The following is a 14,426-nucleotide window of genomic DNA, read 5'->3' as shown; positions in this document are numbered from 1 at the left end:
TTATTCGTTGAATGAATAATTTGATAAAATGTTTTACTTTGTATTCCTAATAATTGCAAAATACATGGAAGTATAATGTTAAAATATAAAAAAGTCAGAATTTTAATTTCACAGCTAAGACAGGTTTTATTTGATTCTGGGCATCGAAGAACCCTTTTGAAACAATGGATCTGCCTAAAATATAATTATAATTCTGGCATAAATGTGGGTATTTAATAGTATATTACGATACGTGTGACTTAAGTAGCCGATTATTGCTCGGCGTGTATTAGATAAAACGCTGTGCACTAATGGGCTGCTTAGTTCACGAGTATCGTATAAAATTTTATAGCACAGCTGCTTAAATCCGCCGATTGCAATCAAATTTATGGATATTAGTTTTAAAATTTGTTATTTTACACATTTGAGAGTAAGACCATACATAATACTCTCTCTTTTGCTTTTTTATGCAATTTGTATGTCTATACTGTACATTAATAAAACTTCTTCTCCATCATGTTAATATGGATATGCATTTGAATAATTTTCATTTTAAAAAATGTATTTGTAAAGTATTGTAATTTCAATTGCATTTAATTGTAAGGTCCGTACTTGGTATAAGGACGGGCTGCGCAAGTTCTACAAATAATTATTTATTTATTTGGGAAATAGCCGTTGGCTCTAGAGCCTTTAGTTACTAGAGTATTGTGTGGCCGCTACTACGCGACCTCCCGGTCGTCTACTCATCCGCCTTCATTCTCCACGCAAACGATTTTCTGTCCGCAACCGTTTTTAGGCGGACGCTGCTGATGTATCTGCAGTCACGAATTGGGACTCGCGGATAAGAGTCGGACTGTTTATTGTCTCGCTATAGAATCGCAGACAATGAAATGTCCGCGACTATGTTGTTTGCTCTTAACTTGTGGTGGCTTATGGTGTAGATAGCAAGTTTACTTTCTCCTTCTATTCTCTTCTCAATAGTTTTAGGTTGTTTTAAGGATGTTCTTAATTATTAATAATAATTATGGGGACTGATTAAAATGTTATTGTTTTGTTTTATTGGAGACAACTCAGAACTCGGCAGATGTTACAGTTTCTTACCAGATGTTAGTGATATAGTATTGTGGTTATAGACGTAGAGTAACTTATTGCTGAAGTTGCGCTGTCAGCTGTAGCGCGGGCTCATCCTAATTGAAAATGGGGGAGCGCGATACTCGCGTAAAATCTAAAAATGTATTCAATATATTTTAGTTTTTATTCTGTATAGTTTTTTTCAATTCAATTCAACATTTATGTGGCATTTGTATTTCATTAAAAAAATTTATTATATGGTACAGCCATTAAATTATCAACTGGAATTTCTTCTTTATTTATAGTTCTATAAATATGATTTTCAGAACTATTGTCTGTTCGTTTATATTGAGGAAAACCATCTTGTTTTATTATTGTTACATTAGCAAAAGGTTTTAGAAATCTTTTATTGCATTCATGCTTGGGATTCTTAAGACTCGAACTTGTTCCATCGTGAGGTCCACGAAGCATATGTTTAATAATTAATTTCTTAAGTTTTTCATTATTTGAAATTATTTCAGCGTCAATATAAATTTATCGATTTGTTCTCAGGTTATTAATTTGTTGTCAGGATATAATGTTATCAAAATATGTGCATGTAGTAAACCTCTTTTTTTAAATTCAATTGTATAAACATAAGCTAATACTTTACCAAATATTTTTTTCTGTTATATCATTCATAATTGATTGTAGTTTTGTGTAAAATAGTCTAAAAGTGATATTCGGTATATAATTTGGAGTTGTTCTTTTTGGAAATTTTCTTAAAATTTAATTGTTACCACGACGGTCTGCTTACTTTCAAATACTTATGCGCGAATTTATAATTTGTCCGTCGATCTCTGGCCTTTTCTCTGTTAGACATTTACCTTATAATCTGCGTACTCACAGACCTATACATGAGCACCAGGCAAACTCAAACTTTGGGTTCTTATTGACCTTACCTAGATTAAAGCGCGCATGGAATTCTCTCCCGCAACGTATCACTGTCATCGAGCAGTTATCCGAATTTAAATCTAACCTTAAATCATTCATGTCATCATTTAGTTAGTAAACTCTGTTATAATATCGTTCGTTATCTTTTATACGTGTAAATGAACCTGAATTTGTATATTTTTGTAAGGACATTTATGCCCGTTAATATGATAATAAATAAATAAATAAATAAGTAAATAAATAAAATTTATTTCAATTCTTTTCATTTTGGATTGCACACACGTTACGGTTATGAATAAATCTGGTCTTCCACATATACCTTATATATATATATATATATATATATATATATATATATATATATATATATATATATATATATATATATATATATATATATATATTATATATATATATATATATATATATATATATATATATATATATATATATATATAAGGTATATATATATATTTTTTAATCTCACGGTGTATGTATAAAAGTGTCAACACAACTACCATTGTGTTAAAGCAATAATCACTCTCTGTCCACACAAGTCACATTGTAAGCTTCGACATATTCGAAAAGTTATGCGGAAGTCCGCATAAGTCCGCAAAAGTCTGCATAAGTACCGTTTTATATATAAATGTGTCTGCACAAGACCCATTGTATGAAATTATTAAAGGATATTATAACAGGGTGGTGTTTTGGCAGTAGACGCGCATACATTAGCTGCGTGCGGTGCAACTGCTGTCGGGACGATCACCTTGCAATAAACGAGACAAGGTCTCGTTCCCCTGGGTTGTTTCAAGGCACTAAGTAGACCGGCCAAGGTTGTAGAATAGCTAGCTGCAGGTTTTATGCCCGGGTATCGTGAAGCGATATGCGTTCCCGTGTAGACGGCAAGGAGCGGATTCGCGGAAATAATCGACGTTAAACACAAAATTTAGATAGTAGAAAAAGAGTCTATATTGTAATCAGCCAAAGTATGCAATACACGAGCACACACTAGGGAGGTTATGATAAGTTAACAACGTTTCTCGTCATAATATAAAGTGCAGATTTGGTCCAGATTAAATATATGTTGTGAGAAATTTTTGCACAAATGTTTTTTTTTAGTATAATCATTTAACAATAAATATATTTAATTATATTTTTTGCTCTCTGTGTTTGACAGGGTAGAGACTGTCGTTATTATTAAAATAAATTTTTTATATATAATATAATAAATTATATTATTATTTTTATAATAAATCATGTATAATTATGTAATTATGATATACAAATATATTTATTAGAATGTTTTGGATTTCACAAATTTGTTCTTATACATACAGATGTTGAGAATACACGTTTTTATTATCAAATAACTGACCATATCTATAACAGAGATATTATGTATCTATAGAAAATAAGTATTCATTTTGTTATACGTGCTGTCAGACAAAAAAAAAATTTGTCCGACGCCGAAGAATAAAAAAAAATGCTGCCAATTCTATGGTAAGTAGTTTCCTCCAAAATGATGTATTGCTTTAATATCAACGAACTTTAATAGATTACAATTCATTTTATAGAAGCTGAGATAGGAATGATGCAGTTTTCAGTTAAACAGTGTATACAGGGTGAAAAACCAAATTTTTTAACGTTAATATCTTCTAAACTAACTGAACTAAAAAAACACAGCCATTTTAACTGAACTCGCACCAGTGATCCATCATTGTACGTAGACTCGTCAAAATTACCGTAGAGTTCAGCAGTTTTAAAGAATCAGTTAGGTCGTTTTTGCTGATATCCCACGTAAGCGACCAATTTTACGAGTCGCGACTCGCCAAAACTACCAGTGGCACACCGTTGTTCTTACTGAACAGTCGTTACGGTAGCAGAACGGTTAAAACTGCCGGACTTTACAGCAGAAACGGCTGTGTTTTTTTTTCAGTGTGGTATTTTAAACTTTTTAAACTTTAAACAGTCCAAAGAAAGGGCTCGATGTACTGTATAATGCTAACTAAATAAAAAATTTGAACTTGATTATTGCCTTTTTATTCCAGTTATCGCGGCCCGCAGATAAACTATTTTTATCAATTTTTAATGTTTTTCTCAGAATTTGCCCCATGAAATGACACACACACACACACACCATGCGGGGAAGCCTGATACCCGTATGTGGCGCGTCCCCCGGGTGGCGGATGGAGGAAAGCTCGCTGTGGTATATACCTCCAAGGGTACAGCAAAAATAAAATATGCTTGTAAACCAAATCAGGCAGCCGCGTTTGCCGCGTGGTGACGCGCGACCCATAATCTGCCAAAAGGAGATCCTGGGTAAGGAGGCAATCTGAGGTTGCGAGCCAAAGTGATCTGAACCACCTTTGGCACCCGCTGACAGCAAGACGGGAGGCCGGGCACATAGCCTGTAGCGGTCAATTGACTAAGGCAAGTGCGTGATATTGCTTGATGTCTGCCAGAAACTCTCCAGAGAGCCAAGCACTTTATTCGGGGTGGGAGGTTCGAGAGAGTAGAGGTGGGCTAGAGCAGTATCGCGTGCTATACCCAGGTATCATGTTCCCAGTTTGGCACCGCTTACAATCATGTGTTGGGGCCATGTCACCTGCCTCCATAGACGGGGGATCAAGGATGGTCGGACACATACCGGGATAAAGACTATTATCGAGCATGGATAATTTAACCGAGCAAGAAGAGAAAGCAGGAAAAGGAGCTCTCGAGATGTAGAAAAAAATCCGGGATGCTGAGCGAGAACAAAAAATATGGGAGATGATCCGAGACAGGCTGGACTCTATAGATAATGTGTCAAACGCATTCAACATTCATAAGTCTGTTAAAAGCGATATATCGGCGATTATGTAACAGATTAAGGGGACGGATACACTTTAAATAGTCAAAAAATAAAAAATTTAATTTTTTGTTTATATTTTTCCCAAATTGTTAAAAACATGAATTAAAGTATTAAATATATTCACGTATAATGTAAGAAACATAAAACCATGTTAATATGTGCTATATTATCAGGTATGATATTTCTTCGAAGGCCAAAATTCAGAATTTCCATTTTTCAGCTACCGCAGACTCACTTAAGATTTGGGCTTCGAAGGGCACTTTTATACTAATAGATATGCTTCAAACACATATAGTTTCCAGATAAGTGTGGGGTTTTACAAAAAAATATTATTTAAAAAAGTTTTCTGAAAATAATCATCAAATTACTTGATTACCTATATTCTACTACAATAACACGCAGAAAAGAAATAGTGAAAAGTGCATATTTTCATTACAAGTCAGCATAACCATGTCGGACGTAGAGGAACCTTCTACTGCATTGATTACTGCTATGACGAGGCGTTGGCGGATGCTCTGAGGATTGCTATTCCATAAGTTACCACTTCTGTTACAAACCAGCCTAACTTTTCTTCTCAAGCTTAACCCAAAGCTCCTTCGTTCAAGTATCAAGAATATCGTACGTCCGACGGAACAACAGTCGACGATTATTTCAAGAGATTCGAATGGACATTACAACTGAGTAAAATTTCGAAAGAAGGATACAGTAATTTCGCTCGAGTATATATGGGTGCAGAACTTAATAATGCTCTGAAAATTCTCGTTGCTCCTGATACACCAGAAGGTCGTACGTATCAACAAATTCGCACTGTTTTAATTACACATTTCGACGCCGAGAAAAATAAATATGCAGAAAGTGTTAAGTTCCAACAAATTGTACAGCTACAGAATAAATCCATTACTAATTTCTCACTACGATTAAAGCAAGGAGCTACGTTCTACGAATACGACAAATTTCTGGACAGGATGCTGATTGAGCAGCTCCTATATGGTCTCACCCATCGTGATATGGGCGACGAAATAATCGCCAAGAAACCTACTACATTCAAGGATGCTTACGAAATAGCACATACATTGGAGTCAAACAGTGGATAAGGTTACCTCTACTTCTAATAAGATACAAGAACTATCTTATTCAACGACGCATTTCAAGCATAAACGGAATGCTTCATAAACATTGTGCAGTGCTTATCGGAAGCAACATCATGGTGAAAAACAAGGTCAGTACGCTTGTTATGGATGCGGAGAACATTACAAACGCAGTGAGTTTCCATTTCGTACTTCTGAGTGTCATAAGTGCAAAAAACGTGGGCACATAGTGAAAGTTTGCAGAGCTTTATCTGTGCTTTCTACTTCTCAAATACAAAATTCTGAAGAGCCTGAGTTAAGTGTACGTATTGCAGAGCGTACGTAGATTCGCAGGTAAGTAATTAAATAAATTGAATATGGATTTGTTCAGATTTATTAATCCGTCTTTACAGCTTGGAAACCCGACAGAGACTAACTCGTTACCAGTGCAAGAGCCTTTTTAAAAGGTTTGTAACTTTGTTTGTTTAATCTTTCCTCCATTGTTCTCCATGCGTGCTCGATGCGTGCTCCGCCGTATGTGCCAACATAAACACCTTATTGTTGCAGGTCTCGAGAAGCCAAAGCGATCGATACGGCATGCAGAAGGCGATCGATAACAAGCGATGAATAAGCGACGACTAATACGGCTCATATAACTCCTCCATGCCCAAGTTGAATGACGTCCTCGTTATTTGTTATCTCGGTATGTTGTGGGCTCCTGTTTGGACTCCTGCTTTTACATGAACCCCTGGTTTTACATTTATATTTATAGATAATGAAAATTATTCCAATTATTAGAATCAGCATGACAATTATAAATGACGCTATTGATGTATGGAATTCGATTCCGAATTTTGTGAATTTTGGTGTCTCCATCGTAGGTACTGCTTGCGTTTTTAGCGGTTCGAATCTCCGTTGATGATCCTCGATGATCAATGGTTGAACTTCCGACACCTTAAGTTCTCCGAGATTGTCGTCCACCCTATGTCCCTGTATCAACAGATTGTTTCCTCCAAAGATCTTCGTTCCAAAAAATGTTTCCTTGTTCTTGTTATTTTCGATTTCTGTTTTATAATTACTGGATATCAGCGTCAAGTTGTTTAGGAGTGGATACGCCAATGCTAGAGGCGCATTTATTGAAATTGTTATTGTTTTTGCGTCTTCTGCGAGGATTTGATAGCATACATAGTCGCTCTGATAGATCAATTGACATCTTCTTGAAAATAATTTTATTATCGAGCCATCCAGCTTCCACGGTATCGTTACGATCTCCGTCTGGTTATTTCGGTTAATTATAGCAAGTCTTTGAAAAAGGGAGAATTCAATGGAATTTAGGATAGGAATTTTTATGGTATAAATTATGGAATCATGGATAGTTACGACTGATCCCTGAGCAAATCGAAAGTCTAACAAATTATGATAATGTGATATTAACTCTTTTTGGGAATAAAGTTCTAATAGATGTGTCTTTATACTTAGTATTTGTTCATGGGTTAATATTTCCAAATTAAATTTTTCATCGATGAAAACGAATGATCTTTTTATTTTCCCTAATAGATTTAGAAAATGTTGCTCCTGCACAATAAGAGTTACAACTGTCTCAATTAATTCAAATCGCGTATTTTGATCGTTAAGAGTTTTCATAAGATTCCGTAAGTTTTTGTTAATTATTTCAGTATTGCTATTTATCGTTCTGCTAATTTGATTCATGCAACTTACAGATTTATTCAAAACCGAAATATCTTCATTTTGTTGTTTCTCAAAATTTTCCAAATAATTATTAATCTTTTCTAAGTCATCTGAATCTGGATTTCCAAATATATATTTGATCATCTTTCCTACTCCATTTATTAATCCTCTCTTTCTTCTTCCACCGAATGGTGCTATCTCCTGCAGATCTTGATAGATTTCTTGACATAATAATCTTGCTTCCATTAATAGACTTGAGTTCTTGAGTTCTTTTCTTGAGGATAATATGGTGTAGTCAGTCAAAATTCTGCCATAGGTGCGTTTGAGCGACGATGTGTTTATGAAGAAATGTACGTAATGATAATTTTCTATAATTCTTCCAACTCCTTGCTGATAATCAAAGTGTGTTGCATCAGGATTAATTTCATCACTTTTTACGGTTATCGTCGAAATGGCCATAATCATCGCCATCCCCAGGATCGTCATCATTTTTCTGCAAAGAAGAAGTTTTTCTTAATCTCTTTGCGCTCTTTAGATTGTAACGACGTGGTTGTCCGTGTATATAACATTCCAATGAGGGACCTTGTTGTTTCTTAACTAATAACTTTTGATAACGGGGTGCGATTTTATTTCGTTGCTGTTGGTGGGTTTTAACGTATACCTCTCTACTTTCCAACTCATTATTTGAATCATTAGGTAATTTTTGTTTCTCTTTCTGTCTTTTATACAATTCGTCATAGAACGGTAAAATTTCATTTTTCCGTATTTCATTATATTCTTCGGTTATGTCGACTCCAGGTTCGATGACATGCTTATGCAGTTCCTCATATGGTCCATACAGTAGAGTAAACAGTGCAAAATTTGTTGATGAATGAATGCTCTGATTATATATTAGGATTGCTGTAGTCATATGATTCTTTATTGTTTCTCGAGGATTTTTATCGACTAAAATACTTAATTTTTCTCTTAAAGTTGAATGTAATCTCTCTATTGGTCCATTTGACGTGTGTCTATTGATTGTAGTTTGATGATATTCGATTTTGTGTATCCGACAAAATTCTTTAAATACAGCGGAGTTAAATTCACTCCCATTATCCGTAGTAATTTTATCTGGGAAATTGTGATGTGATGCGAAATGCCTCAGTTTGTTTAATACTGTTATAGCATTCCCATCCAATAGATGATAAGCTTGAGCGTATTTCGAAAATATATCAATAATTGTCAGAAACTTTTCTTTTCCAACATGAAAAACGTCCATATGTATGTGCTGTAAGGGCCTATTAGCGATAATGAGTCCATACCTTCCTGTTTCGTAAGGCTTTCTCTCATATTTGTGTTCTAAGCATAGTTCGCATTGGTTAATATAGTTTTGTACGAGCCTATCCATATTTAGTGTATATAACTCTTTCTTAAAATGGGCTATTGTCTCTTGAATTCCATTATGGGTTCTATTATGATATTCTTCAAGTTTCTTCAAAAAATTATTTTTGTCTATTACGGGTGTATAAGTGTTAGTTTTAATCAACTTTAGTTTTTCATTGAAATGTTTTAGCAGTACTCTGTAAGCGATCATTTCCAAATCATCATTTGTAAAGTAAATCCCGTATTGTTTGTCTGGTTTTACGTTTTCATCTTTACCATATACTGAATCTTGAGCTTATCTTTATTTACTTTCACATTGTAGTCCCTTCCCGATTTTATTATAATGCTATAATTAAATGCATGAATATTTTTGTCTGTTATAGGCAATGAAAACACTGGATCTTCTACAGCAGTGTGAGCTGTTTCTAGATCATCGCCGGGGCTCTCGTCCACTTCCTCGATTCGGCGCGATGTTATATCCGAGACTTGAGGAATCATTGAAAGTGAGTCATCATTCTCTTCCTGATTATTTATTTCTATTCTGCTTAAGGCGTCAGCTACATAATTTTCACTTCCTTTCTTGTATTTAATCTCATAATCATATTCCTCTAATTTTATTTTCCATCTAATCAAACGTGAATTTGGTGTTTTTAAAGACCAGAGCCAAGTTAGTGGTTTATGATCTGTTTCGATTGTAAATTTCCTCCCGTATATGTATGGTCTAAAATGTCGACACGCCTCGACTATAGCTAGTAGTTCTTTTTCGATGGTCGAATAGTTTTGCTCAGCTGAATTCAGGGTTCGTGAAAAACATGATATGAGGTGTTTATCTTGCGATAGAACGCTACCAATAGCGACATTTGACGCATCAGTTGTGACAGTAAACATTTTTGTGAAATCTGGATAAGCTAGTATTGGTGCATTGACGATTAATTCTTTAAGTCTATTGAATGCTTCTATATATTGTCTATCCTCTATGTTTATTTTTTCTTCCTTTTTAAGCGCTTTCGTTAGTGGTTTTGATATTCTAGCGTAGTTTTTTATGAATTTTCTATAAAACCCTGTTAATCCTAGAAACGCTTTAATTTCTTTTTGTGTCCTTGGGATGGGATATTTTACGATGGCCTTGATTTTATCTGGGTTTGGTTTAATTCCTCCTGGTGTAATTATATGTCCCAAAAAAGGTACTTCTTTCCTTAAAAACTCACTCTTATCTAATTGCACTTTCAAACCGTATTCCCGAAGTTCTTCAAATACTAATTTTAGATGTTGTAGATGTTCTTGGAGAGATTTTGAAAATATGACTATATCATCCATGTATACAAAGCAAAATTTGTGTAAATATTTTCTGAGAATTTTGTCCATTAATCGCTGGAATGTAGCTGGTGCATTTTTTAAACCAAAGGGCATACGACGGTATTCGTAGTGTCCATTTTCTACTGTGAATGCTGTCTTCTCTACTGAATCTCGATCAACTGGTATCTGATGGAATCCTTGTGCTAGATCTAATGTTGTAAAATATGCGCATTTTCCTAAATTCTCTAAAATATCGTCCATTCTCGGCAATGGGTATTTATCCTCAATGGTTTTATCATTCAACTTACGATAATCAATAACCATTCTCCATTTCTTCTTTCCACTTGCATCTTGCTTTTTGGGTACTATCCAGACAGGTGATGAATAAGGTGAATTACTTGATTGAATAATTTCGTCATTTAATAATTTTCCCACTTGATCTTGAATAACCTCCTTCAGGTGATATGGATATTTATAACTTTTGACATAAATCGGATTTTCGTCCTTTGTCCTTATTTTATGTGTGACTGCATTTGTGGCTGTTAATTTTTCACACTCATTATAGAAACAGTCTCTAAATTTCTGACACAAAGCTATAATTTTCTCCTTTTCCTCTTCATTCATGTGTTCCGTTCGGATTTGCACTTTTGTCTCCTGATGATTGCTCAGTATAACCATTTTACATTTATCCGGCATATTGTTTAAATAATTAATTTCAAATCTCGGTGTGCTAAATATTTGAGTTCTATAGTTAATATTTGCTTTTAAATTTTGTAGGTCCTTATGACCTATTAGACAATCATATGTAGAATGCCAAGGAGCAATTAAAAATGTAATTGGTGTATTGTCACCTAACTCTTGCAAAATCGGAAAGGTGAGTGCATGTGTCCCTTGCGTTATTTTATGCAAAGATTTAATTTCGAATTTATATGGAAAAACGTAATTTGAAAATAAATCGTAGGCTACTTTAGGGTTAATAATCGATGATGATGCTCCCGAATCTATTAGTATTTTAAGCGATGGATTTGTAGTTATTATGTGTGGTAGTTCGGGCGAACTGCCTATGTTATTTAAATTTACTATGTTTCTTCGGTTGGATCGGAATCCCGTTGAAAATTTTTCATTTTCTGAATTCTCTTGATTTTCATAATTGTCGTCATTCACGTTAATATCTTCTTGCTCCTCATTGTAAGCATCTTCCTCCGGTTGCTGCTCCTCTTGATAATGCAACTCTTCGGAAATGAAATTCGGTGGTCCGGTACTCCTAAAGAATTTATTCTGAGGGACAAAATTATTTGACCGGTTGCTCTGATTATTATTTGGCCGATTGGTGTTTCTGGTATTAATCGACATCGGTGTCGGTCGATTTTGCTGAATAGGTCGTCCGAAATTATTTGCAAATGTCGGTACAAAATTATTTTGTGCAGTTGCGGGTCTAGGTGCAAATGAAAACGGACTTTTATTTGCTCCAGAGTTATTGAACGGACTATTATTTCTCTGATTCATAAACGGGCTTGTACCCTTTGAATTATTGTTTACATTATTGGTTTTTGGTTTACTTTCGCGTTGTCTCGCGAAATTTAAACATGCAGCTTGTTGCTCGTGATTGTCAAGCTTTCTGCATTTTATCAGACAAGCCTCTATATCCGCCAACTCGAAATGTGTAAGATGTGTGTGATACGGCTCTTTTATTCCGTTTATAAACGTATTTTTCGCAACATTTTCGTAAAACCCAATCTTCATACTTATCAAGTTACGGTCTTGATTGTTTAAGTTTATATGTTCTTTTAGCTTATTTAAACGTTGTTTAATTTCATCAGCATACTTTTCATAATTTTGATTCGATAGTTGAAAACAAGAGCTAAGTTTATTGTATAGCAGGTCCTCCGAGCTGGGATCGCTATATCTATTTATTAAGAGATTTTTACAATCATTCCATGTTGCTGGATCATTCGCGACTATTAAATTTAAAGCTTCTCCGCGAATTCTTGATTTAATTAACGCAAATAGCGCTGTATTTAATGCTTCCTCTGCAGTGACTAAATTTTCAACAAATTTATCGCATGTTTGGAGAAAGTGAGAAAGGAGCTTTGTTCCTCCTTCATAAATTGGTATCGCGTCACGCCATATGGCTAACCTCAATTTAAATTGTTCCACTGTGATTTGCTGCGCCATTTTGCTCTCAAATCAGTCGTATTTAGGGATAAGGTAAAGATAGGTGAATAGGGAATTTCAAAGACTTACTCTCTTCTTTGATGATTCCAGGTGAATCTCTGTTCGAAGGTGGGCCTCAAACTTGACGTCCCAAAAGTACTGCGACGAAGGGGTTGAAACACCAGCCGCTTCCTCTCTGATGATTTCCGTCACGGTATTGGAGGAGAATCTCGATTCAGCAGCCTCGCAGTATCCTGTCCGCAGCGCCAGTTAAGTGTACGTATTGCAGAGCGTACGTAGATTCGCAGGTAAGTAATTAAATAAATTGAATATGGATTTGTTCAGATTTATTAATCCGTCTTTACAGCTTGGAAACCCGACAGAGACTAACTCGTTACCAGTGCAAGAGCCTTTTTAAAAGGTTTGTAACTTTGTTTGTTTAATCTTTCCTCCATTGTTCTCCATGCGTGCTCGATGCGTGCTCCGCCGTATGTGCCAACATAAACACCTTATTGTTGCAGGTCTCGAGAAGCCAAAGCGATCGATACGGCATGCAGAAGGCGATCGATAACAAGCGATGAATAAGCGACGACTAATACGGCTCATATAACTCCTGCACAACAAATAGATACATTGAAATGTTTCAACGCAGTCGAAGAAAGGAGCCAAAATTTACGCACAACTTGATATTACAGATGCTTATACTCATATTCCTGCTGAAGACGAGTACAGCCATGCTTTGACCCTCAATACTCCTACACATGGGTTGGTTTGTCCTACACGAGCTGTTTACGGCGCAGCTAATGTTCCTGCAGTTTGGCAAAATCGATTAAAAGAAATCTTGCAAGGTCTAAAATACGTTAAAAATCGACGACGTCATTGTGTGGACTGAAAGATCGGAGAATTGTTGATTATCCTGGAAACGTGTTTAATCCATCTTCTTGAAAATGGCGTTCGTCTCAATCGACATAAATATGTTTTCGCTACAAATTTTTGGGTCATAAACTAGATACACAAGGCATTCATAAATCTAATTCTCACATCAAGGCAATTCGTGATGCACCTAAACCTTCTACACCTCAAGAATTAGAATTGTTTATTGGTAAAGCTACGTACTACAACTCATTCATTCCTGACTTAGCTACAAAAGCTCGACCACTTCGGGACATGCTTCTTATTCTTACATCATCTTTTCAATCGACGCCTACTGCTGATAAAGCATACGAAGAGCTTAAAAATATTCTTATTTCTCCTCAAGTTTTGATGCCATACGACCCATCCTTACCTCTCATACTCGCCACTGATGCAAGCAAAGTAGGACTCGGAACTGTTTTATCACATAAACTTAACAACCTAGCAACGGAATCGAAAGGCCAATTTGCTAGCTGTACATTAACTGCTACTGCACAACGCTATCCTCAAATTGACAAGGAAGCTTTAGCTTGTCAACAAATTTTCAATTATTTATACGCTCGTCATTTTACGCTGTTGACAGATCACAAGCCATTGACACAGATTTTTATCCTGAAAAATCACTTCCTATTCTTTGCATCAGTCGAATGCCTAATTATGCTGATTAATTAACTCATTTCAACTACGATATCAAGTTCAAGCCAACTAAAGCTAATGCAAATGCAGATTATTGTTCATGTGCTCCACTTCCTTCAACGGTTGACGCTATTGAAAAAATTACAGAACTTGATTCTTTTGATACATTTATGTTTAATACATATCAGATTAATCAGTTTCCTGTGCGTGCAGAGCAGATTGCGAAGGAAACTCGTAAAGATTCTAACTTAGGTAAAATTATTTAATTACTCGAAGCTGGTCAAGATCTATCTCGTCATGGATACAAAGCACCTGAGTCTTCTTATGGTCTTATAGACATCTTCAAATTGCTTGATTTTTGAACATCGAGTTGTGATTTCATCGTCTCTTCGTCAAGCAATTTTGAACGACATTCGTTCGTCGCATTTGGGCATTGTCAAAATGAAAAGTTTGGCACGATCATTTGTTTACTAGCC

General features: G+C 35.3%; 2 protein-coding genes across 17 annotated transcripts in view; both read right to left on the bottom strand.

Annotated features, from left to right (window-relative positions):
* LOC107981432 (putative thiamine transporter SLC35F3) overlaps positions 1-14,426 on the bottom strand; it is a 671,722-nt gene that overhangs the window by 300,761 nt on the left and 356,535 nt on the right. The window lies entirely within an intron of this gene.
* LOC116417036 lies at positions 6,278-13,015 on the bottom strand. Its single transcript, XM_031928093.1, has 2 exons — positions 12,493-13,015; positions 6,278-8,083 (listed from the first exon to the last, which is right to left on the bottom strand). The coding sequence occupies exon 2, from the start codon at positions 8,077-8,079 to the stop codon at positions 6,550-6,552; it is 1,530 nt and encodes a 509-aa protein (XP_031783953.1). The 5' UTR covers positions 8,080-8,083; positions 12,493-13,015; the 3' UTR covers positions 6,278-6,549.

Source organism: Nasonia vitripennis (assembly GCF_009193385.2).
Source record: "Nasonia vitripennis strain AsymCx chromosome 4 unlocalized genomic scaffold, Nvit_psr_1.1 chr4_random0003, whole genome shotgun sequence".
NCBI classification, from domain to species: domain Eukaryota; kingdom Metazoa; phylum Arthropoda; class Insecta; order Hymenoptera; family Pteromalidae; genus Nasonia; species Nasonia vitripennis.
This window is presented reverse-complemented; position numbering and strand designations above follow the sequence as displayed.